This window comes from Lepidochelys olivacea, assembly GCF_965140295.1.
Source record: "Lepidochelys olivacea isolate rLepOli2 genome assembly, chromosome: 11".
NCBI classification, from domain to species: Eukaryota; Metazoa; Chordata; order Testudines; family Cheloniidae; genus Lepidochelys; species Lepidochelys olivacea.
Window position 1 is genome coordinate 44771030 of NC_140421.1, and position 24861 is coordinate 44795890.

The following is a 24861-nucleotide window of genomic DNA, read 5'->3' on the forward strand; positions in this document are numbered from 1 at the left end:
CTATTTAGAAAAGCTAGACGAGCACAAGTCCATGGGGCCGGATGCGCTGCATCTGAGAGTGCTAAAGGAGTTGGCAGATGTGATTGCAGAGCCATTGGCCATTATCTTTGAAAACTCATGGCGATCGGGGGAGGTACTGGATGACTGGAAAAAGGCTAATGCAGTGCCCATCTTTAAAAAAGGGAAGAAGGAGGATCCTGGGAACTACAGGCCAGTCAGCCTCACCTCAGTCCCTGGAAAAATCATGGAGCAGGTCCTCAAGGAATCAATTCTGAAGCGCTTAGAGGAGAGGAAAGTGATCAGGAACAGTCAGCATGGATTCACCAAGAGCAAGTCATGCCTGACTAATCTAATTGCCTTCTATGACGAGATAATTGGCTCTGTGGATGAGGGGAAAGCAGTGGACGTGTTGTTCCTTGACTTTAGCAAAGCTTTTGACACCGTCTCCCACAGTATTCTTGCCAGTAAGTTAAAGAAGTATGGGCTGGTTGAATGGACGATAAGGTGGATAGAAAGCTGGCTAGATTGTCAGGCTCAACGGGTAGTGATCAATGGCTCCATGTCTAGTTGGCAGCTGGTATCAAGTGGAGTGCCCCAAGGGTCGGTCCTTGGGCCAGTTTTGTTCAATATCTTCATTAATGATCTGGAGGATGGTGTGGATTGCACCCTCAGCAAGTTTGCAGATGACACGAAACTGGGAAGAGAGGTAGATACGCTGGAAGGTAGGGATATGATACAGAGGAACCTAGACAAATTAAAGGATTGGGCCAAAAGACATCTGACGAGGTTCAACAAGGACAAATGCAGAGTCCTGCACTTAGGACGGAAGAATCCCATGCACCGCTACAGACTAGGGACCGAATGGCTAGGCAGCAGTTCTGCAGAAAAGGACCTAGGGGTTACAGTGGACGAGAAGCTGGATATGAGTCACCAGTGTGCCGCTGTTGCCAAGGAGGCCAATGGCATTTTGGGATGTATTAGTAGGGGCATTGCCAGCAGTTCGAGGCACGTGGTCGTTCCCCTTTATTCGACATTGGTGAGGCCTCATCTGGAGTACTGTGTCCAGTTTTGGGCCCCACACTACAAGAAGGATGTGGAAAAATTGGAAAACATCCAGCAGAGGGCAACAAAAATGATTAGGGGACTGGAACACATGACTTATGAGGAGAGGCTGAGGGAACTGGGATTGTTTAGTCTGCAGAAGAGAAGAATGAGGGGGGATTTGATAGCTGCTTTCAACTACCTGAAAGGGGGTTCCAAAGAGGATGGATCTAGACTGTTCTCAGTGGTAGCAGATGACAGAACAAGGAGTAATGGTCTCAAGTTGCAGTGGGGGAGGTTTAGGTTGGATCTTAGGAAAAACCTTTTCACTAGGAGGGTGGTGAAACACTGGAATGCGTTGCCTAGGGAGGTGGTGGAATCTCCTTCCTTAGAAGTTTTTAAGGTCAGGCTTAACAAAGCCCTGGCTGGGATGATTTAATTGGGGATGGGTCCTGCTTTTGAGCAGGGGGTTGGACTAGATGACCTCCTGAGGTCCCTTCCAGCCCTGATATTCTATGATTCTATGATTCACTTCCCCACATCTGTACTCTACAGTTCAGAGTGGGGAAGGAACCTTGACAGGCTTAAAAGCCAACCCTGGGAGAGAGCAAGCGCTGAGGGCAAGAAAAGCTAGGCTGATTGGGGAAATGGCCACAGCTGATCCATGCCCCAATCAGGCCGCAGCTGGGCCTATAAAGTGGCTGCTAGGCTGAAGCTTAGCTAGAGTCTCTCTCTGCGTTCAGAGAGGGAAGGACCTGGCTGCAGGGACCCGAGGGAATACCTAGATTGGAGCAGGGCTGACGGGGAAAGGCCTTGGGAGCAAGGGAGCTCCGGCCTGGAAATCCCCAGGCTACGAGGCCTAGATTAGGGCCTATTAGGTACTGGGGTTGCAAGGAGGCAGCCCACGGGTAGACAGAGGCAGCAGGTCCAAACCCCCTTGCCTGTGATGAGTGGCTGATACACTGCAGTCTGCCCTGGGGAGCGGGGCTAAGCAATGACAGGCAGTAGCCAAGACTGAGGTGAGATGGGGGTAGTGGGTGGGGATTCCCAGGGGAGGGGAGACCCTCAGGGATTGTTGGGGTTTACTGCCAGGAGGCAGCACCCCAGTGGGAGGAGGCACTGGGTCCTAGGAGGGACTGGGGCCAGCGGTAAGGTGGATCACCAGACAGCAGAGGGCACTCCAGAGGCTGACGAGCTAATTCCCAAGGACAACCAGCAGGAGACACCGTCGGGTGAGTCTGGCTCTATTACAGGTGTTAGAGAGCTGCCTAGTAGCCTGTCGTTCATATTCTGACCTATTCATGATGACGACAGCATCTCCTTTGTCAGCCTTTTTGATTATGATGTCAGAGTTGTTTCTAAGGCTGCGGATGGCATTGTGTTCTGCACGGCTGAGGTTACGGGGCAAGTGATGCTGCTTTTCCACAATTTCAGCCCGTGCACATCGGCGGAAGCACTCTATGTAGAAGTCCAGTCTGTTGTTTTGACCTTCAGAAGGAGTCCACCCAGAATCCTTCTTTTTGTAGTGTTGGTAGAAAGGACTCTGGGTTAGTATGTTGTTCAGAGGTATGTTGGAAATATTCCTTGAGTCGGAGACATCGAAAATAGGATTCTAGGTCACCACAGAACTGTATCATGTTCGTGGGGGTGGAAGAGCAGAAGAAGAGGCACCAAGATAGGACAGATTCTTCTTCTGAGCTAAGAGTATAGCTGGATAGATTAAAAATCCCTTAACCCACCCAGCAATATTGTTAAAGACACTACAGATGATTTTTCATATTTTTTTAATTACATCAGAATTAAGACTGGTGCCTTAGCTGTGCATTTCCATACTTTAATATGCTTGTATTTCTTTTAAGTTTACCCTTTATGAAAACCCAACAGTTTCCCAACCCTTCCTTTCACTGTTTTTTTTTCAGGCAGAAGAGGTGATTGGCCCACTGTGATTAATTATATATGATGCTCAATAAAGAGTTGTAATTATAAACAGATCGGGGAGTAGAATTATTTCAAGGCTTCTTTTTGTGTAGAAGTCTGCTTACAAAAAAGAGCAACTTGTAAATGATCACTTTTAGTGAGGTAACTAGAAATGTATTATCTGTAGTCCCCCCCCCCATTACTCTAATAAATAAAAGGAATCAATTAAATATTTTTTTTTAATTTTTTATTATTTTCTGTGTTGACATCATTATTTCTTGCATTCAGCAGTGGCAAAAATGGTGAAAATATTATGTTGTAGGGTGTCACATTTTTGTAATTTTGATATGCAGTTGTGAACTCAGTTGCGTGGGGCATGTGGATAAGGAATCATGAAGTAGTCTTTTGAATAGATAACATGAGTGTTGAAGCAATAAGAACCTATGGACATATAATAGGAGAATGCTACTCCTTTTCAAGGTTGATTCTCTGCCACAGCTAGCCTAAAGGCTGCAAAACTGGCAGCAAAACTAGCACAGGATATCAAAATCATGGGCCTGATTCACCACCCTTCTACACCCACTCTGCAGAAGTCTAAAAGGATCTCATCCTATTCTCATTTAGTCAATAGCAAAATTCATTCTGACTCACTGAGAGCAGGATTATGACCTAGGTAATGGGTAGCTGTCTATAAGTGCAAAAACAAATGCAAGTCATCTCAGGTTTGAAGTGACAACTCTCTAATTTTCAACAGTTAAAAAGCATTTTTAAAGAACAAAGGGACTCGAGTTCCCTTGAGAAATAACTAGCAATTTTCAGGCAATACAGTATTAAAACAGCTGGATGTCTCAGTCAATGAGAGAGGATTGATTTAGTTGGCTATGCTCATTTTCTGCAGACGAATTCATAGAATTTGCCTCTTTCAAAGGAATGTTAAAAATGTTCAGCAAAGTTATAAATAAAGATGCTTTGAAAAAAGGAGAAGATTAACAATTTTAATTTGGGACAAAAATTTTGAGTGAATCTAATAAATACATTATATAGTAAATATTTTGACAGCAATCTAAACTGATATTTTAATATTTCAAAGATAAGTGCAAAATTTGGTTAAATAATTTAAGATTTATTCCAGGGACATCACAGACCTGAGAGGAAAAAAACCTTTAAGGGTAAAATTATAATTACAGATGCAAAGCACTTGGTGTGTATTTTTAAAAACAAAACAAAAAAAACCCCATAAAATCGGTAGAATTGTAAGACTTACAGCAAAGATTAAAATCTGGACATTATTATTATATGTGAGACTGATAAAATCCATACTGGATTATGAGTGTCAAGCATTTGAAGCAGCAAACAATTTCAAGTTAAAAAAAACTAGACATAATTCAGGATGAAGTTTTAAAAGCATGTTGTCTACATCACCAGCAAATGTTTTACAGATACTCTACGGAGAGAGTGACTGAGATTTTAGGAGGAAGAATCTCAGTATTTATTTCTGGTGTAAATTTAAATCAAGAGGCTCAATCCTCGGACTCAACAGCACAAAGCAAATGGGAAGCTGCCCTAAATGGGCAGCTAAGGATCCCCTGACATAGGGAAATACTTGAGTAGTGCAGGGTCCTCTTAGGCAACTCTATGCCACCCACTCCTCACTTCCTCCACATAGGAGGAGGGAGTACCAAGGGCAGGGAGAAAGCACAAAACTGCTATGGGAGTGTGGGATTGTATGGGACTATCAGAGCCACTGTAACTTTAAGCAGCCCTTTGGCTGCTCTAAATTATGCCACAAGCCATTTCAGCTCCTCGGATAGGAGGAGAAAAAAGATGTCTTAAAGACACCTTCCCTGCACCTCATCTTCATCAAGCCTAAACTCCGCACAGATGAGCATTGAGCCTTCAGGACTTTTAAAAAGGTGTTAGTAATGTGAATAAAGAAAATTTTATACTTTTTAAAAGGGGGAGGGAAATTAGAAACATTTGGCAAAACTTGCACTTTAAGAATGAAATGACTGTTAGAAATGAGAATGTGAATCTATCATGATTATTCATAAATTGAAACCAACCATGTAGTATGAGAAACTGACAAATCAAACAAGTGATGAACACAAAGAAAACATGGTCTCCAAGGCTATTTCTTTGCAAATAACTGCAGAGGAAAAAAAAGATATGAAGCAAGGAGAATATTTACTGATAATCAGGGTTGTTTCACCATGACAATATTTAGGGAAGTAACAGTTGAGAAAGGTAAAGGATCACACACAAAATCCATTTCTTCTAACAATGACAAGGGAAAGGCATTAGAATTTGGAAAGCTATATTATCCCTGGAGCCACCCTGCTTCACTGTAGAATTTCTGCCTAGTACTTTCCCCACTCAACAGTCTGCGTGGCTCCCTGCTACAGTTTCAGATAATGGTACATATATCTTCACTAAAGCCACAATGAAGAACCTGATTTTGCAGTTTTCATTCGGGCATAACACCCAGTGATTTTAAATCAGTAGGAGTCTTCCTGAATAAGGACTGCAAACTCTCGAGTGAAAAGGGCAAAAGTCATTGGAAATAATTTTCAAATGTCAAGGACTTTGGGCATTGTTTTGTATCCCAAATAACCTTTATTTCCCCATTGTAGTGCAACTAATTAGTGTGTGTGTGCGCATGCTAGGATGACCGTGCAGATTTAAATGTGGCACGCTAACTGCCAGTCTAGAACTGACCTTTGCAAACCCAGCCTGACTTTCCATGCAGAATAAAGATTAAAAGTAATGTCATTTTTTATACGAGAGATAGAGGGCTTGCTAATCTGAGATATATGGGCATAAACAACTATGTATGTTGAAAAAACTGATACCATGCATGTATGTGTTCATTCACATAGCTTGATTAAAATGAAGTTACTCTTGACTCAATCATATGTAAAGCAACAGCATCAGTATGTGTGAATATATTCTATAGCAACTTCTGAAATTTTATATCAAAAGTTTGAAGTAAGAATCTCTGCTACCCTATATGTACTGGTACAGACACACAACAAATTATGGACCCAATCCTACAACCCAGCACAGTGCCTGCAAAGTGTGCATCTAGGCCGAACTCTACTGTGGCTTCCTCCAAATCCCACCCTGAATGGGATGTCCCACAGTGTGAAGGGGAGTGCAGTGCAAGAATTGGGGTGGGAACCCAAAGGAGGCTGGCCTGCTCACTATCCCATCCTCAGTTCCTTTGCAAAACAGGAACTGCATGGGACATGAGATTGCTTGCCACAGAGCTGGACTTCCTTCCATGGGCACATGCTCCTCTTCACACACAAATGTGGAAGGGACTGAATGACTTGCCTAGGCCAAAACAAATCTGTGGCACAATGAGGAATAGAATCTTCTGTCCTGAGTCCTGGTCCCATGCTTTAACAAACAGACACCCTTCCTCCCCATTAACTGTCTTAGGAAAGAGCCATTGTTATTCTGAGGTTCCTGATCAAAAGCAATAATTTATAATTCTCACGTGAACTAGCAAGTCAACTGTTCATACACCCAGCATTCTCATTTCTTCCTGCTCATTTTCCTTTTACTCCTTGCTTCCTCTATCCCATCCCTCTCTGTTGGTTGATAGGACACAGATGGGAGTTATGAGACCTGGATTCCATTCCTGGCTCTGCATCTGACTTCATGTAGCCTTGGGCAAGTTACTTAACCCTTCTGATCCTCAGGTTCCCCATCCATAAAATGAGGATGATATAATGCTATCCACTTTTTGTAAAGCACTTTGAGATCTATGGATGAAATGATTTTCATAAAGTACTAAGCACTACCATTATAATTACCTAACCTATAATGCTTCTAATCACCATGGTAGCTATGAGTGGGATCTCTCCTTACAATTTTGGAAGTGAAGTAGTACAGCATTAGGAAAAGTGAATTTTAGTTTACTGTATTCTTAAAAGGGGACTGTCAAAGCTGGTAGGGCTTAAAATTAGATTTAGCAACTTTGTATTGTCCTGAGTGCATATATATAAACCATACTTCCACTCTACCTGCCAAGTTATTGTTAGCAGGATAGAAACTGAGGGTTTTTTGTAGTATTCATATTATATTCCTAATACAAATTTCAAAAGCAATACAAACTGCTTTCACTGAAATTTTTGGGATAAGATTCAGTTTTAGGATTCAACCTTAAGGGAAGGGAAAAAGCTTTCAATGATACCCCTGAATTCCCATGCAATAGGTTGGTTTCTTGGGGCCTTTAAATGAGCAATGAACACTCAGTACCTTGCAGGATTGGGCACTTGGAAGGTAGCCCCGGTTATGCAAAAATATCTGTTTGCACTACTGTTTCCAATCTATTAATTAAAGATCAGGCTCACAGATGAGTTTATAAAGTAAGGATGGATTGTGGTATACGTTTAGATGGGTTCCCAGCTGGCATTTAGCCACACTCATTTACCATCTCACCATCATGCATTTCCAGAGGTTTGTATGTTTTTCCCTTTCAGCGGGGGTCAGAAATAAAAACAGTCTGGTGGCCAACCCTTTGACGCTACTGCAGAAAACCATTTTACATTCAATCAATGCAGCACAAATCTGAAATCATTCCATTAATAAAATACAACTGTATTAAATTATTTTTACTTTGATACTCACCAAGCAAAGCAAAATCTGTCACTATTAATTGAGTAGTGTTCTTCATGAACAATAAAGGGACCTCAGATCTTCCCTGGCTCATCGGCAGTGTACACTGACACAAAGGCAGTATGTAGATGTGGAGCCTTATTCAAGCAATACTCCCTTGGAAATAAATGGGAGTTTTGCCTGAGTAAAAAGTGCAGGATCAGGCTGATTTTAATCAAATTTAGTCCAATGTTTCATAAGTAAATATACTAAGGTTTAATAGAGCAAACACCTGTAACTCACTATGACATAACCATCAATCCATTACCATTGAAGATGAGTTCTAACCTGTTCTCAGCATCAGCACTCCATTTTGGAGACAGCAACTCAAAGGATTTTGTAAACTTCACCACCTGTTGTATTAAAAAAAATCATTCTATCTGAACTTGGGATTTTTCATGAAAAATTACATATGTATTCAACAGCAATGTAAAGTTGTATATATTAATTATATTTTTAGCCAGGGATCTTAGACTGAATGTTCAATCATACATTCCTCAGGTGGACTATTCATGTTCAAAATTTATACTGCAACACAGAACATAAGTAAACTATAAAGATACTCAATTGATTTTTTTTCATGCTCCTTCCCAAAATAGTATTTTTCCTACAATGTTTTGCTACAGCATAGAGAGAGGCTCACAATGACTTAAAAGGACCAGTTCTTCATTCTATCATAGTCCATAAATGAAGCAGCTAAATAATCTGAAAAACAACCAGAAATAATCAGAGGAGAAACACAACAACATCAGTTGACCAGATTAACTCCAACTGAACTTCCTCTAATATATGTAATATGGCCAGATAGTCAACAACTTTTAAGTACAACTTCCCATTTAAATTAATTGGTTAATTTCAGTGGGGAGTTATTCTTAACAGCTGATGGCATGTTATGGCCTATAGAGAATATTTCTGGCTTTTAACAGCTGGCACCAGGTGCCTCAATGACTTACATTTCCTCCAGTGTATTGGAGTTATGATTCACAGTCCTTGCAGAGATGCCCGATTATCAGACTTACAAAGAACCAGTGTACATTCTTAAAGAAATGTTCAGCAGTCTGCAAATGTCAGTGTCGCAGAGATTCTGTAAAGGCACAGGCTGAATGGTGCATGAAATCAAATTCTTGATAAGAACTTTTTATATTGTTAACCTCCTGGTCTTTAACATAACTTTAGAGTAAAATAATTATTCCTTTGATAAGTGGACAGAATATTCCCCATTGCACCATCTTGTCTTGGTATATGACCTTCAGATAAACATGGCTTTTTTTAAGTAATACCCACATTGTATTACCATGGGTTGTTTCAAGCTACAATTAATGCCATCTCCAGTGACACAAATGTGAATGTTTGCCAGGAGTTTATCTGCAGCTCGCATCTCTGAAAGAACACGATGGCATGTATTCCATCGAACAGGCTATTTTCCAAAATCACAGTAATAATAATAATAATACACTTACATATGGGCTCAGAAAGAAACATGTTATCTTTAACTCTTACCCCACTTACAATTCCAGAAACTGCAAGTCAAATGAAAAGTTTAGAGAATGTAGGGGCCAGTCCTCCTGCCTCCTCCGTGGCTATGAAAGTTCCCAGATTCAACAGATCCAGTGCTGTTCCACTGGATGTGTGTGCAAAGAGGACACAGCCCAGCTCCACTGTCCCTCTCCCACTTTTCTACACGGGGGAAATGTGGATGGGACAAAAGAAAACAAGATGGAGCACCCCCAGACAGGAGGGAGGCAAGAGAGGTGTAGAATACTGTAGCCTCAGGGCACCAGCAATTTTTAAATTTTCACACACGAAGCCCTCCCCCGAAAAAGAAATTTTTTACATGAAACCAAAATGGTGTCTATTTGAACAGAAAATACTGAAGGATTCAGGGAAATATTTGTGAATTTACATTTGAACAAAAATAAAAGATGCAAAACTACAAAAGCTATAAAAATAGTTACAAAGGCATTTAGTGCCTATTTGCTGAAATGCATGCAGAACAAATTAGGTTCTAAAAGATGCACATTAAATAACTGGTTTATGGTTCTCTGGATCTGGTTGTGTATATTAAGGCTGCTTTCAAGCACCACCAATTCAGTAAGATATTTTTAAAAATGACAATTTTAGCAGTGAGTTTCAGGAAGATGATACAACAAAGACAGACTTTTTTCCTTGGAGCAATTGCATTGTGGAGAAAAGGAAAACAGAAGACAAGATGGATTAAAAGCATTTAATTGTTTTTATAACCACACCAGAGTAGCAGTTTGCTTCTCAGTTAAATGCTGCTACCATCACACAGAGACCAGGGTCTCAAAAAAAAACCCCAAACAAACAAAAACACACAGGCAAGTAAGAACTATATAACTACAACTGGATCACTCCTCTTGAAGTCAATTCCATAAAGAACTTGGCGTGACTACAGTAAAAATCTTTAGGTGAGCAAAAGGGACTAGAAACAGATGGTGTGGTTTTGCTTTGAGAAAAATAAATATAAAGTCTATATAACTTAAAATAAGAATTATATATTGAAAAACATTCACTGTGCAATATGGTACTTACATTTTATATGTAAAAGCCTCACCACAATAAAAACAGACATTATCCCACTCATGTATTAGACCTTCTCTAAAATTTGACTTACTGGTGATTCAATGTCTTCCAGGAGTAACACTGAACATCGTTCACACTTCAACAGAGTCTGGGCTCGATGCATGATTTTCTTAACAATTTTCTCTAAGTCCGTCTGTTCCTCAAAGAGGTCATTAACTACCTCCAGCAAAGCCTGCATAAGAGGACAGGAAATTATTACTTTGGTTGCAGAAACGACGATTAAATGATTTACTTGTAAAGATGTGCACTCTTTGGGTCTGATTCTGATCTCGTTACATAGATGAAAATCTAAGAGTAACTCCCCATATGTCTTCATTCAAGCAAAATTCTTACTGATTTTAGTGTCAATTGAATCAATGGGAGTTCTTATTGAGTAAAGAGTGAGTAAGAACTGAATAATGATGTCTGAGTTTGGCCCTACATAGGCCCAGTCCAACTCTATTGCAATCCATGGGATTTTTTCCATTTACTTCAATGGATTTTGGATTGGATCCAAGAAGAGAGAGTTTCAAAGTTTCATAGGAGTATTTAGCTACCAGGGTTTATATGCTTCATGATGGGATGGAAAACTGTGTCTTTTAATAACACGTCCGCATGTGCTGACCTATGGTTGGGTGGCCAAGATTTGTTTTAGAATATTATTATGATGATGCCTGTAATAATAATCCTGCTTTACTCATTTATTTTAAAAAGTTCATTGCCATTTCAAACACAAGACATGGCTAGGGAGAGACAAGATGTGTAAATATTTTTACATTAGACAGTCACACTGATCCTTACTTTACAATCAGCTTACACAAACCTTTATAAATCCGAATGAACCCATTTTCTCAATTAAAAGTAGACCTAAGATCTGATGAAAAGGTACCAGACATGCAAAAACATTCCACGTGAACATTTGCCACCAAGATAGGGAGGTATTTGAAGGTGATCTGTAAATGGGGAAAAAACATTGGATCAGATCCTTAGCTGGTGCAGGTAGGCATAGCTCCCTTGAAGTGGTGGAGTGCTGATTTAGACTAGCTGAAGATTGAGCCCCTTGTGTTTGCTTTCTTTTTTTTCATTATGATGTGCGAAGGAGATCTGAAATGTGTTTTGTGTTTGCTCGTTTTTTCTAGAAATATCAGGAATACGAAGCCTTGCCTTACCCGTTTTTGCAGGAGGGACTAGAGGACTGCAGCAGGAACTTTCTCAGCCCTCATTTGAAGGGACAAGAATGTTAAATCTTTCACAAAGGGGCAAATTCTGATCACACTTAAGGTTGGTCTACACACAACTTGAGCTCTGATTTCACTATATCAGTTTAGAAACTAATTTAGTAAAATCAGTGTAACCCCCTTCAGCGGGCACTTATTTCATATTCGTATTCCTATAATAATTTTGCTTAAGTCAGTTCTTTACCAATTTAAGGTAAATCAAAATAGGGCACTTCTAATCTGAAATAAAAGTCTCAATATAAAAGGCCTGCACTAGTTACGCTAAATCAATTTTAAAGCTATTTAGTCAAATTGGTGCTCAAATTGTGTGTAGACAAGATCTTATTAGCATCTTACTTTATATACGTATATCTACACTGCAATGAAAAACCCGCAGCTGGCCAACTCAGTCTCAAAGGGCTTGGGATCCAGGGCTGTTTCATTGCTGTGTAGGCTGCTGGGCTTGGGCTGGAGCCCGAGCTCTGGGACCCATTTGCAAAACAAGAAAATATATATATATTTTTTTAATTTAAAAAAGCTGTTAAACCTTTCTCATACTACATGAGACAGCAAAAAAAAAGGCACAAACACAATAGTTCTTTCCTTCACAGGCAACGTTTACTACTTAACCTATATCTGCACCTTAAGAGTAAATCTGATAAATAAACACCCAAATGTAAATTTACAACTTAACCATGAGTTGAAAATATTTTTAAATGTAGTTTCCTTTTCTATTTTAAATATAATGGGCCAAATTCTTTTTAATATAAATCAACCAGGGGTGTTGGAATAATTTTTATGGTGGAGGTTCTGAGACCCACAGAACCAAATGGTAAACGCTATACATAATGGAAACCACTTCAAGCCAAGAGGTGCTGCAGCACCCCCAGAACCCCTACTTCTAGTACCTGTGAGTAAACTGAAGACACTGAAGTTACACTAGAGATGAATTTGACCCATTATTTTGTCACTGGGTACAGCACTTGCATTAAAGTGTCTCCATATCACTAAATATATAAAAGAAAATTAGAAGTCTGAGCCTTGCTAATAAGCAAACCAGGGTCCAAATGGGAAAAATCTTGATTTACACAGATTACAATCTAAACCATACAAGCTTCTCTATGTTGGCTTATTCAGGGTTTGCTGTCTTGCCAAATCAAGGTCTATATTTACAAGACAATTTAATTAATTCAGTTTAATTGAATCCCATCTAAAAAAATAATAAAGCAGTTCAAACTGACAACCAAGATGATATCAAAATGAGCTTGCTTGAATGTCCATGTACATTTTGTCAAACAAATTCCACAAAACTTTTCTTCAGATAACACATACAGCCACAACTGGGATGACAGGCCCCAAATTTGAGCCAACTTAATATGGATATAATAAGCAATGCCTCAAGGAAAGTAAAATAGGCACTAAAACATAATCTACCAAGAAATTTTAAAATAATAACTCATGCATGTGTAAAATAGCAACTGTACAAACCAACATTCCATTGTTCTGTGCTCTTCCTGCAACTCTAGAGTGTCACTGAACACAGGTCACCACAGAGCTGCCAAATGGCAATGGGTTTTGTTAATACTTACTTGAGGTTGAAATAGTGATCAAGAAGGGAAGGACAATTCTCTCCAGGACAATTCCCTGAGCTGTGCTCAATCCCCAGAAATTGCCATATTCTAATAAAGAGTGAGTGTGAAACATTTAGGGGAGGGGAGGAGGTATTCGAGAGCCATGAAAAATCACCATAATATTTTCCTGTTTAAAACTACCCATCTGGCTAAGGAGATTAAAATGAGACTTCCTCCAGAGTCCATTATCAACACTTTAAGGGTTTCCCTTCAGAGTGATCTGATGATTTCAAATGTTTTATTTTATTTGTTTACTTCTTTCTTTGTGCCACAACTTCATCAGAAATGTCAGCATGCTTCTATAAAAGGGAAACGTCACCACCAGTGTTTAGTCTCAAGAGAAAATAAGGTTTATATGACAGAGGATTTGGGTTCCATCAGCTCAAGTCTCAAAATTAAAGACTAGATTTTTTTTACCACTAATAAAGTCCCACAGAGCAAAAGACAGCTCTTGGCAATTCCTCCTCAATCTCTCCTATGTAAGTTTAGATAACATTAAAGAATTAATTGCAAATAGCTAAATCCCTGAGCAGCTTCAGTCACCATATTGTTAAAAAAACTGCCACAAAAATGTCTCCTTCTCCCCCTCTCTCCCAAAATTGCAGCGGTCCATACTCAGAGCTGTACAGGAATAAAGACCTCATGATCTACAACCTAGAGCTCTACACTATTGGAAAGGGGAGACTCCTAGCTTCCCAATGGGACATAAAGCAAAGGTGTCTGGTCCTGGTAGATACCAAGATACTCATGATTACATAATTATATATACAAAATCTAAGGTAACATTTGGAGATTTTAATATTTGTTCATTATAATTTCCCTCTCCTTACAAATCATACCTAGTTGGACACATAGGGTGAAATCTTGGTCCCACTGAACTCAGTGAGAGGATTGAACAAAGGGAGTTTAGCTTCACAGGAGGAGAGATTTAAGAAAAACAATACCAATAAAAAAAACTCACTAGAACATTTCCATGATCTTTTTTCTGCAAAATATGTGTTATGTACAGAATGCATAACGGTGTGGCTTAAAGGTTGTGGTTGTACTCCTTTGGAGTACCCTGCATAACTCACTCCTGTAGGCAAATGAAATATTACAAATACAGGATGCTTGAGGGTTGATATTTCTGGAATTTTAAAAAGATCTGAATCTGTGGAAATGTAACTCATTCTACTCTGCAGCATGGGTTCTAAACACACCTATCTCAGCACAATAAACTTGAAATTGTCAACAGGAAACAAACATTTAACATCAAAAGCAAATTTATCTACCACCATCTAAGCCTGTAGCTTCAAGGACATTCACCATGCACTTAAAAGGTTCTCTTGGGATTATTTTGAACTAAAACTTAATTGGTTCCTTAAAACTGTCTGTTCTGGAATTTGAAGGAAAGAGAGATGTGCTTGATAGCTGTCCAACGTGCTGCTCTCTACTTACTCTGCTTCTGTCATATTCCTTCCTTGAAGCAGCAAATAGCTGAGCGTTAGATATGGCAATTCCACAAAATGGGAGGTACATCTGCATCACCTGTTTCATAGAGAAATTTTAGGTCATTAAGAAACACTATTGAACGTAAGCATCCATATTATTTAGCAATGAGATCTGAGGACACTTGGCAACTCTCAGGAAGTGCTCTGCACCCTTAAAGTCTTCCATTATATAAGTAAAAACAAAACAAATTATCTGTGAATGGACCCTAGAGATTGGGGGAAAGAACTATTTCAAACATTAGCCCCCCAAACCAAACCAAACCAGATTCAAAACTATTTGGATTTATGGATTCAGCTGGTGAGGATCTTTGCTATTATTCTGACAAATCCATTGCAGGATTCTCAGCAAGTGTGGAAATCTGTCCTCAGGTGGAAACCGCATTAAAATCTTGAATACTCTGGAGTTTCCCCAAGTCAAAGGATTCCCTTTCTTTTGGGATTGCCTCTGTCATGGTAACCCCTTCCCCTCCCCCCTCAAACATGCAACATCTGAAGATGGCAACCGCAGCAGAGACTGACGCTCCTACTGACTCTGAGAGGAACAGAGTTGAAGATCAAGCTTCAGGAGCTGTAGGGAGGGAAGGAAGAAGGGAACAGCATCTGGTTGAGTAGAAATGTGGCAAAAGGGGAAGAAAATTCAAAAAGTTCATATGCATTTAGGTAAGAATCTAAACTTGAGACTACACTGAATCTTTTAAGGTTCACTCCATTTACTTTATTTTAAAAATACTAGGGAGGGAGGTGAGAACCACAGTGACAGGGAATGAAGTGGCCACAGATTGTGCTGGCTCTGTATTTCAAATGAACAAATCCTGTAGCCAAATACTTCAATAACTGTAAAGTTTAGGATTTTGTGCATAAAGTTCACATGAGGTGAGGTGAGGTGACTTCACAATACCAACAAGAAAGTAAAAACATAAGAATACTGGTACTTTCAAACCAGAGCTTTGAAACAACAGATACAGCATTGGCACCGCTGGCTAGTTCTGGCCCAGTCCTGTGAGACACTGAGCACCTTTTATGAGATGCCAAGAGTCCTCAAGGTCTGTCAAAGTCCATTAGAACTGACGGCACTCAGCCCGGTACCAGGACTAAGCCCCTGGTCTGAAAGTGATGATGAAGGAGAGGAAGAAGGCAATCAGATAACTAGAGGGATACTGGAAGAGATTATGGCTAGACAGAAAAAAATCAGTCTATCTTGACATGCTTGGAAGGAATAATTGATGAGATGAATACAAAAATAAACATCACGGAGGAGAATAGTTTGGTTTTCTACATCCAATCAGACTTACATGTGAATGGTATAATGTCTACCTTGTTTACAAAACAAAGCACAAACAAAAATAACAGTCTCTTGGAAAGCAGGGTTGAAATCTTGGAGCCAGAGGTGAGCTTCCATAATGTATTAGTAATACAGACCCCAGCACAGATGGAAGCCTCAGGTCCTGTGATATTTACAGAACAGTTGTTGCTTAACCTGGTTGGTATTATGCCAAGAACAATCTTTTGTGCAGTTGTTGACTGAGCAAAGTGAGACATAACATTCAATTCAGTGGCATTTCTCTGTTTGTCTGTAAAGACCATATCTGATCAATTTCCAAATTTCAGGGAACTTCCTAGTAATCAATGGGATGAACCCTACTGATTTGATTGATACTTCCCTTACCATTGTGTTGGTCTCACCTGTCCATTTACTTGGTGTCATGTACTTCTGTACCATATACAGACTAGTCACAGAGCTTGCTTATACACACCAGCTGTGTTCATCATAAGACCCTTTAATGCTCTGCCAGGAATGGCTGAGGTTTGTTTAAATAAAGTATTTTACACAATGCCGCCAAGTGGCTAAACAGCATAGTACAATTTAGCATTCCATTACACTTGGCCTTTGTACAAAGATGAGAATTCTGAGAGTATCTCCTGAAAACATGGAGTTGCTCTGGTGTGTAGCAGCTATGAAACTGTGATGTCTTTGTTTTCTGTCTTTTTCACCTTTAAAGTAATAATTTTGTTCTCCTAGTTACTGCAGCCTGCAACAGGGGAGAGAGACAGAGACACACACACACACACTGTTCTCCCTCAAAGACTCTCCTTTGTTCTTTCTTATGGTGTTTCTCCTTAAACTAAAATGATGCATTTTAGACAGAAGGTACGTTTGCTCTTTATCAATGGGATGGCAACAATTGCTCTAATCTTCAAATGTGTCAATTTTAACATTCTTTTCTACATTAAAAAAATCCAAATTGGTAGGTTTGACTGATTATGATCAGTGGGAAAGGCCATTCAAAATGAAAATTAAAAGTAAAAACACAACCGTAATGCATGAAAGTGCCAAAGAGACCAAAGGGAGTGGGTATGAAGTGGCATGCCCTCACACTGACAGAGAGGCTTTTTATGCTTGGACAGAGGGGAGCTTAAAAATGGAAAACCTGACACAGAAAGGGGTGGTGAACTAGAGGAGGGTAGCCCTGCCTCAGACAGCAGAGACAGGCTCACCGATAGGGAGACAGCAACAAGCCTCACTGCTCCAGAAGCTGCATGACCCAGCCTCAGAGCAGTATGCCCCACGGGGAGGGGCTGGAGGTAGACCCTTTTCTTTATTTTCCCACAGATGCCTCTCTGCCATAACAGAAGAAAGAGGGGAGAGGACTTTTCTTTTGTTTTCTCCAAGAACCCCTTTAGGTGTTTGCTAGAGTGGGGAGAGAGAGGCCATATAAGGACTTGAAGTGGGGTCTGGAGGGAGCTTGAAGGGACTCCTCCCCCTCTACCAGACGGGAAAGAATGAAGCTTTCAAATTTTCATTACCAAAAACTGCACTGGGAGAATTTTACAACTCTCTGTTTAGTTTCTGTTAAAAAAAAATAGAAAACTTGGTTACTAGTGATGCATCACTGAATGCCATAGTCAGGGAAGAGATCTCTGTAGAAAAAAATTGCTTACAAGAAAAAGTCTGACCTGATGCATTCATGAGATTTGAATACTTTTAACCTTTTACTATATATAACTTTTAGAACCAGTTTGGAACCTAGTCCTGCACAATTAGAGTCAGGAGCAAAACTTTTATTCTAGACCAAGGTATTTAGACACCAGGGTGTGGTATAAGAAGACACATCATGTATTTTCAAGAATGACAAAAATGGTTGAGAGCACAAATTACTGTCTGGTGAGATGGACAACCACTCAGCAGGCCTCATTTGCCATAGCTGTGCACCTTGTGTATAATCATTTGCACCTGTGAAAAGTTGGTATATAAACTGCTACTAGCTCAGAAAAGTGGTGTTTTACACCCACTTTTCAGAACTATAGATGACTACACAACATGCAGTGCAAAGGTATTGAAAACTTTACAATAAAGAAGAAAATGAGTGAATAGAAGTTCACAATTAAGTGATATAATTCAATATCATATGGAGAACCACCACCAGTGATTTAAAGCAATTGTGCCACTTTTTAAAAGAGAGTTTGGCAAAACAAAAATCTGCTGCTCTCTATTTTGTCTTTTCTGAGCCATATAGCTACTGCTGCTTAAACAGTCTCTGGCAAAACTGTAATACAGTAATTGACACATCACTAATGGTTACTGACATTTTTTAAAGACTCTTCTATTGCAAAATCACAGAGTGGAGTAGAACAAATTTATCACATTTTGGCTTCTAATAAATAAATTAAATATGCATTTACAACTGCAATATCAAAACACCTGTTTTCTGATGCATTCTGTGAGCCTTTAACAGACAGGAAACATTCAGAAGTACCATTACAGAAGCTAGACACTATGGCAATTGGCTTTACAAAAATATCCAATGGTGAGCTGACTGCCCTTGAACATTTTAGCCAATTATTGTGAAGACTTGATAGTATACCAAATCCTTCAGGGGTTTTGCTCCCAAAAGAGTATGTAAGTGAATAGTTGAAGAAATGTCACCATGAATTTGGATACTTTTTTTTTTTTTTGACTGATGGGTGAGTAATAAAAGGTCCTCTGGCACATCAACGTAAAAGAATATTGCATCATGCTTGGCCAGAATCTATTTAACTGTAATGCATTCTAGTTACTAAAAAGATTTTTCCTTAAATATAAGTGTCTTGTTTATAATAAACAGCACTAAACACTTCAGTGATGTCACAACCCACCGTTTTTGACATCTGAATTCTCCTGCATGAAGTGGTGATTCAATAACAAAATACTGAGCTGTGGCATAACTAAATAAACAAGGCAGGAGGAGCAGACTGAATAGAAAGGAGAAGTCTTATGCTTGGTCATAGATATGTTGTCAAAAAGCAGCAATGATGAGAAAGAACACAGAGAAAAATGACAGGTCTATTTTAATTTGCCTCAGTGTGACACAGGAACATTTTAAGAAGGAGCTGTTTTCCTGTACTCTCTCTGCTGTCCCTTCTGCACTACAATACAGGCAGAGGGAACTTACCTGGTGCAATCTGGATCTGTGAATGTTTTACCAAACACTAAGGTTTTATTGCACAAGAAACTCTATCAGCTCATATCTGACATTAAAACTCTTAAAGGAGCTGCTGCTAACAAGTCCAAAGCTTGAGTAAGGAAAATATAATCTGTCTATGATTGAACATGCAATAAGTGGGGAGGCATAGCTATGGCCTGTAGTCATGCCAATGGACTGACCATCAGTGTGAAATTCATGGGGAAAATGCAACTTATTATATAAACCATTCCGCAACAGATGAAGTTACTCATCCTTGCTATATCCAATTACCAATCCAAGGCACAATTAGCAAGCATTTTTTCAATTTTGAAAGTACGAGCAACATGAAAGGTAATTTCTTATGGGGGTAATTTCTTACCCTATCTAATTTGCACTAAATTACTAGGAAACCCACTATAAGTGCTTGAACTGTACACATTGTTCAGAAAGCAAATAAATACACTATTAAAAAATCCAATGACACAAGTTTACAAAATGTACTTTGTTCATCTATTTTTGCAACTGAAGCTTGGTTTATAACAGTACGCCACAGCATAGTGGCATCAGTAAATGTGTGATAGCATATTTTGTACAAATAATGCAATCTCAGTAATAAGCTGATCTAGCTAATCTGCTGAGAGGTGGAGCTAGAAAGCTTATCTCTTTCACCAGCAAGAGTTGGTTGAATAACAGATATTACCTCATTCACCTTGTCTCTTTAAAACCCTGGGTACCAGCACGGCTACAGCTACAACGACACTCCAAATTTGGTTTTTACTCATCCTGACTTGCATGTTCAAAAAGCAGACTCAGTGACACCATTTAAACATTTCCTATGTTCTTAAAAATAGGTGGAATACATCAATGTTTTATTAAATTCAAGAATCTACAGACCAAAATCAATTGCAATAGGGTTAAGTGTGAACACTCCCCTAAATCACATTACGTTCTGGCATCTGTACGGTGTCTGGCAATTCTTATATCCATGTCTCTGATCAAATCAAAGCATAGCAGCAGCTTGCACTTCACAGAAACATTTGCCAAAACCAGAGTTTTTTCCAAGCTAATTACAGGTTTGAACCCCTATATTCTGTGGATATTCTATGAACCCTAAATCCATACACATACCTCCCCGGACATCAATGAGAGCTGTACAGATCAAGAGCAGTACATTGCTTGATTAGTCCATTGCCTCTGAGGTTTTTTAAATTCATGTTTGCATGTTATTATTTATTCAGTGCTATAAAAGTACATGGTGCTTCAGAGACAAAGAAAAGATAATACAATCTCAAATTTGGCAGCCTGTCGGGGCTGTAAACAGCCTGCATGAGGCCAGGGAGAATTTCACCATAATGAGGCAAGTGATGGTCTGCCTCATGTGATTGCCCGCACACAAGGGAACTAGATAGTCTCTTCACTAGCCAGATCCCTACGACATTCTGTAGTAGAAAACAATCCCCGTAAAAATCTAAAAGATCAGATACTTACGCTGGACCCCATCCCCATGAACCCTGCTGTTGGAGGACTGCTGGAGGTGGAATAGGGGGCAGCGCCATAGCAGAGAGATGCTTGGGCTGTTACAGCCCTAGGACAACCTAGAATCAGGAGGGCACAAACAAGGCTTAAAGTCACAGCCTGCCCCTGGCCTGGACTTTCTGTGGTGCCCCTCCAGGTGGTGAAGAACAGAATCTGACCCTGCATCTTTTCTTATACATACTCAAGTCTTGAAATAGGAGTGACTAAAAATAAAATCCTGGTGAAGTCAGATTTATAACAATGAAGTCCTAAAAATGTTTTTTATATCATTAGAACTATACTCATCCACTCTTCCTATTTTAGTTCTCTGTTTAACCTGTTTCTAACCCCAGTCACTTTTATGTTAAGTATTACTCAGATCTGACATCACCAAAGCAGATGAAGCTTGAAAAATCTAGATGAGCCATGTTGTGCATTGTTTTGTCATATAACACACACACAAAATGTGGACAGGATTTAGTAAACCTAGTTTAGCTACATTTTATCAGACATATTTAATACTTAAATATTTACTTGTGTTTAGCACTTAGTGTGTGGGAGGGGACAATAATCTGCATGCGACCTTCCAAAGAAAGCCTCAAAATAAACTTTGTTGTTTCAGATAAATCTGAAATCTGAAAATATGCCTATTACACTCTCCCAGGCCAAAACACACTTGTGGAAGTGTTAAGAGAGATCAGGGGAAAACCACCCACCTCTATTAATACTTAGTTGCCAAATCCTGTAGTCTACACAAGCAAAATTCCTACTAATGTCAATGGAAATGTTGTCTGACTTGAATCTCTAATAATAATTTTATTCTAAATGAACCTGGCCCATCAATTCCTTTAGGTTGCTAGACAATGATTCAAAATTCAACCTAAAATCAGGGTGTCTGACGAGGTAGAGGGGAGGGGGATACAAAGGGACAACAGTGGTCATTTAAAAATAAATTTGGAGAAGAAAAATTGCGAAGAATAGAAATGGAGAAGGCCAGAACTGAGAGGGCTGTCTAGGATGGAACAGGTATGACATCCTAGGACCCATCACAGGAAAGGCATAATTATAGCCCAACCTAAAATTGAAGGTAGTGTCAGTCAGTATAAGGTTCAATGAAGAAGCTTTAAAAGAGCCAGGTCCTGCACTATTATAGGCATATAAAACAGGGCTAAACAAAAGCCTGCTCACTTTATAGTCAGCCTATGTAAAAACTGCAAAGTTGGCTTAATATGAGCATGGCTGATCAAGCCAGTGAGCAGATGTACTTCTGATGTACTTCTGCAGTCTGAACTAATTCCAAGCTCTGGAGAAACCCTGCTGGAAGTCCTGCTAAGAGTGAACTATATTAATCAAGTAATAAAGGTATGTGTTGCGTCTCTGAGGTCATCACAAGAAAAGGGACTGTATATGTACAACAGTTAGTGTAACCACATAAATGCAGACTAGCATTGCCACCTATCATCAAGGTAGCCTCTCACGCTCCAGACAATGACCTTTTTCAGTTGCTCATAACTTTGCCAATCTTCAACTGTTTGGACTGAAATTTCCCACGTGGATGTGTGCCTGAGGCTAAATTGTTTTGGGGGAGAAATTTAATCCAAAATGGTTCAGTTTGGTTTGGTTTCCAATGGTTTCCAAGATCAAGGACAGGTTGTTTTATCTATGGGAGAAAATTCTGTCAACCTTTATAACAAGCGGTGTACCAGCCCTATTTATAACAACCCTAGTTCTCCATTAAAAGGTTACAGTCAAATGTGACATGAAGGTTCTTAATCGGACTCACTACCTCCAGACAAGTCTTTTGAAAAAACATGGACATGAAGGAAACAAGAACATTCTCATAACCACAATCTCCCTCCACCAGAGAGATGAAAACTGGCAGGACCCAAAAGACAAAAGAAAAACATTTGTGTAATTTAATCACAGATCTCACTTATCAGCAAAAGTTGTGCATCACCACCTTTGCACTTCTCCCTCTTATATTAGATGGCAGTTCCAAACACATCAGCAGTAAGTCACTGTGTAGCAATATTTGGCACTTTTGCAGTGGTCTCAGTCTAAGGCCTGGTCTACCTAACTACATCGCTCAGGGCTGTGAAAAACTTCATGCCCTGTGCAGAGTAGTTAGGTCTACCTAACCCCCAGCCTATACACAGTGAGGTCGATGGAGGAATTCTTCTGTTAAATCAACTACTGCCTCTCGCTGGGGAGGATTTACTACAGCGATTAAAAACCCATTCCATTATTGTACTGTCTACGCTACAGCACTGTACCGCTGTAGTGCTTGTAGTGTAAATGTACCCTAAGTATCTCAAAACATTTTACAGACATAAGTGAACTAAGCCTTAAAACACCAATTTTTTTCTACAGGTAGGCAAACAGTTAGGTTAAATAACTTCCCACGGGTCACAAAGCAAGTCTTTGGCAAAGTCAGAAAAAGAACCAGAGCTCCTGGGTCTCAGTTCTGTGCTTGAATTATCAGACTCATCTTTCGTGACTGAAGAACTGTTATAAAACTGCATGAAGATCATTTGATCAGGAGTGAACATCTTCATATTGCTAGAGCCCTGAAAATCCGTGGATATCTGCTTTATATCCATGGATGCGGTCCTTTGTTTCCTCATCTTTGTGTATTGTGGATCGGATGCGGGGCTCTAGAGCAGTGGTTCTCAAAGGATGTCCGCAGCCCCCTGGTAGTCTGTGGTTTCAGGGGGTCCACCTATGGGGCTGCAGCCCAGTGAACCGGTGCCCACCACAGGGCTAAAGCCCAGAACTCCACGGGGAGGATCACCAGGGCTCAAGACTTTAGCCCCGGGTCTGGGAGGGGAGAGCGCTGGGCCTAAACCCTCAATTCTGGCTTCTCCTCCCCCAGTGACTGCACAGTGAGGGTCTGACAGGAGGCAAGCAGCAGTGGTTGTTAGTGGGGCTTGGGGCACTGGATTCCCCATGCAGGCTCTGCTGTTGCTGTTGCTGGTGAGTGCAGTTAACATCATCCAGCAGGCCTACCCGGGGCAATTAGAGAGCAACATGCATCCTATGGCTTGGGCGGTGAATCCAGCAATGTCCCAACCCACTCAAAAGTGCTGCATCTTACTCCCTATCAGACACAGAGTAGTGGAGAAGAATGTCCCCCGGGCCTGTGGTGCCATTTGCTGTGTTCATAGTTCCTGAATGCAAATTTTAGACACACACGTATCTATAGATAGATAGATAGATAGATATATGTGCATGTTTGCAAAATTAGTAGGTTTAAGCCTCAATTAGTAATTTCATAATTACATGTAAAAATCAGGAGGGTTATGGAAAATTAGGGAGAATTGGCATCTCTGGTTTAGCTCTTCTGTATATAACGGTCTACACTGAGATCATGTTGATATAACTAACTTTCTCTTCAGCTTCTTCTCAGGTAAGTTTCAAAAGACATGTTGTGATTTATAAAGAGAGAACAATTGTTTGACCAGGAATCTGGCATCTTTATTTAACAGAGAGAAGAGGGGAGAGGGGTGAAAGAGACAAGCTTTTGAGCTTACACAGAGCTCTTCTTCAGGTCTGGGAAAGGTACTCAGAGTGTCACAGACAGCTAAATACGAAGTGGAACAGATTGTTTAGCCTAAAGAGTTATTAGTGACATAGCTCATGTGGAACAGACCGCATCTCGGGCCCAAGCCTATGAGATGCTGAGAGCCTTCTGCAAGATGCTAAACACCCTCAACTCCAACTGAAGTAAATGGCATTAAAGTCTTCACTTCCAGCTCAGATCAATAAAGGAACAGTGTAAGTTGGGGGAAACAATTAAGCAAACCAGGATTCCTGGGTAGATCTGGCCCGCTATTTGTAGCATTGACCCAGTGTGGATTTTGCTGCATTTTTCTTCTCCTTTCTTTCCCACTACAAAACAATTCTGAGTAGGAGCAGATGCTGTCATATGCAAGCAAGAATTCCTATTTGGAAGGTGGTTAAAGTAAAATCAGGGGATTTAGAAATTACCAAAATCCTCTGACATTTCTTTGATGCTACTTCTTGCTAATCAAAGCAGTCCAGGTGCGTCTTCTGCAGTAGCTAACCTCACCAACAAATAGAAGAATATTTAGGAAATTTATTAATGGGATTACCTTATAGAGTTTCTTGTCCCATACATAGGCATAACCCAGATAAAGGACCACCTGGTTCATAATTTACATTTCACAGAAATTTTTCTATTTATCTTTTACAGTCTTATCCGTCTCTATTGACATTATTGACCATTTAAGTATTTTATTGTGTAATCATGTGCCTCTCTGGTAAAATATAATCATATGTTGTATCTTTTGGAAATACATTCCTGTTATTTTGTTGGCTTGCCTATGGAAACTTGCCATTGGTG

At 39.9% G+C, this 24861-nt stretch overlaps 1 protein-coding gene across 1 annotated transcript in view; it reads right to left on the reverse strand.

Annotated features, from left to right (window-relative positions):
• The window catches only part of PDE11A (phosphodiesterase 11A), a 216051-nt gene that overhangs the window by 95059 nt on the left and 96131 nt on the right, over positions 1 to 24861 (reverse strand). Inside the window, exons 3-5 of the mRNA XM_084643060.1 lie at positions 14489 to 14578; positions 10256 to 10396; positions 7909 to 7973 (exon numbers count right to left, since the gene is read on the reverse strand). Of these exons, the coding sequence (XP_084499186.1) occupies positions 7909 to 7973; positions 10256 to 10396; positions 14489 to 14578 (296 nt within the window). The remainder of the gene's footprint in view (positions 1 to 7908; positions 7974 to 10255; positions 10397 to 14488; positions 14579 to 24861) is intronic.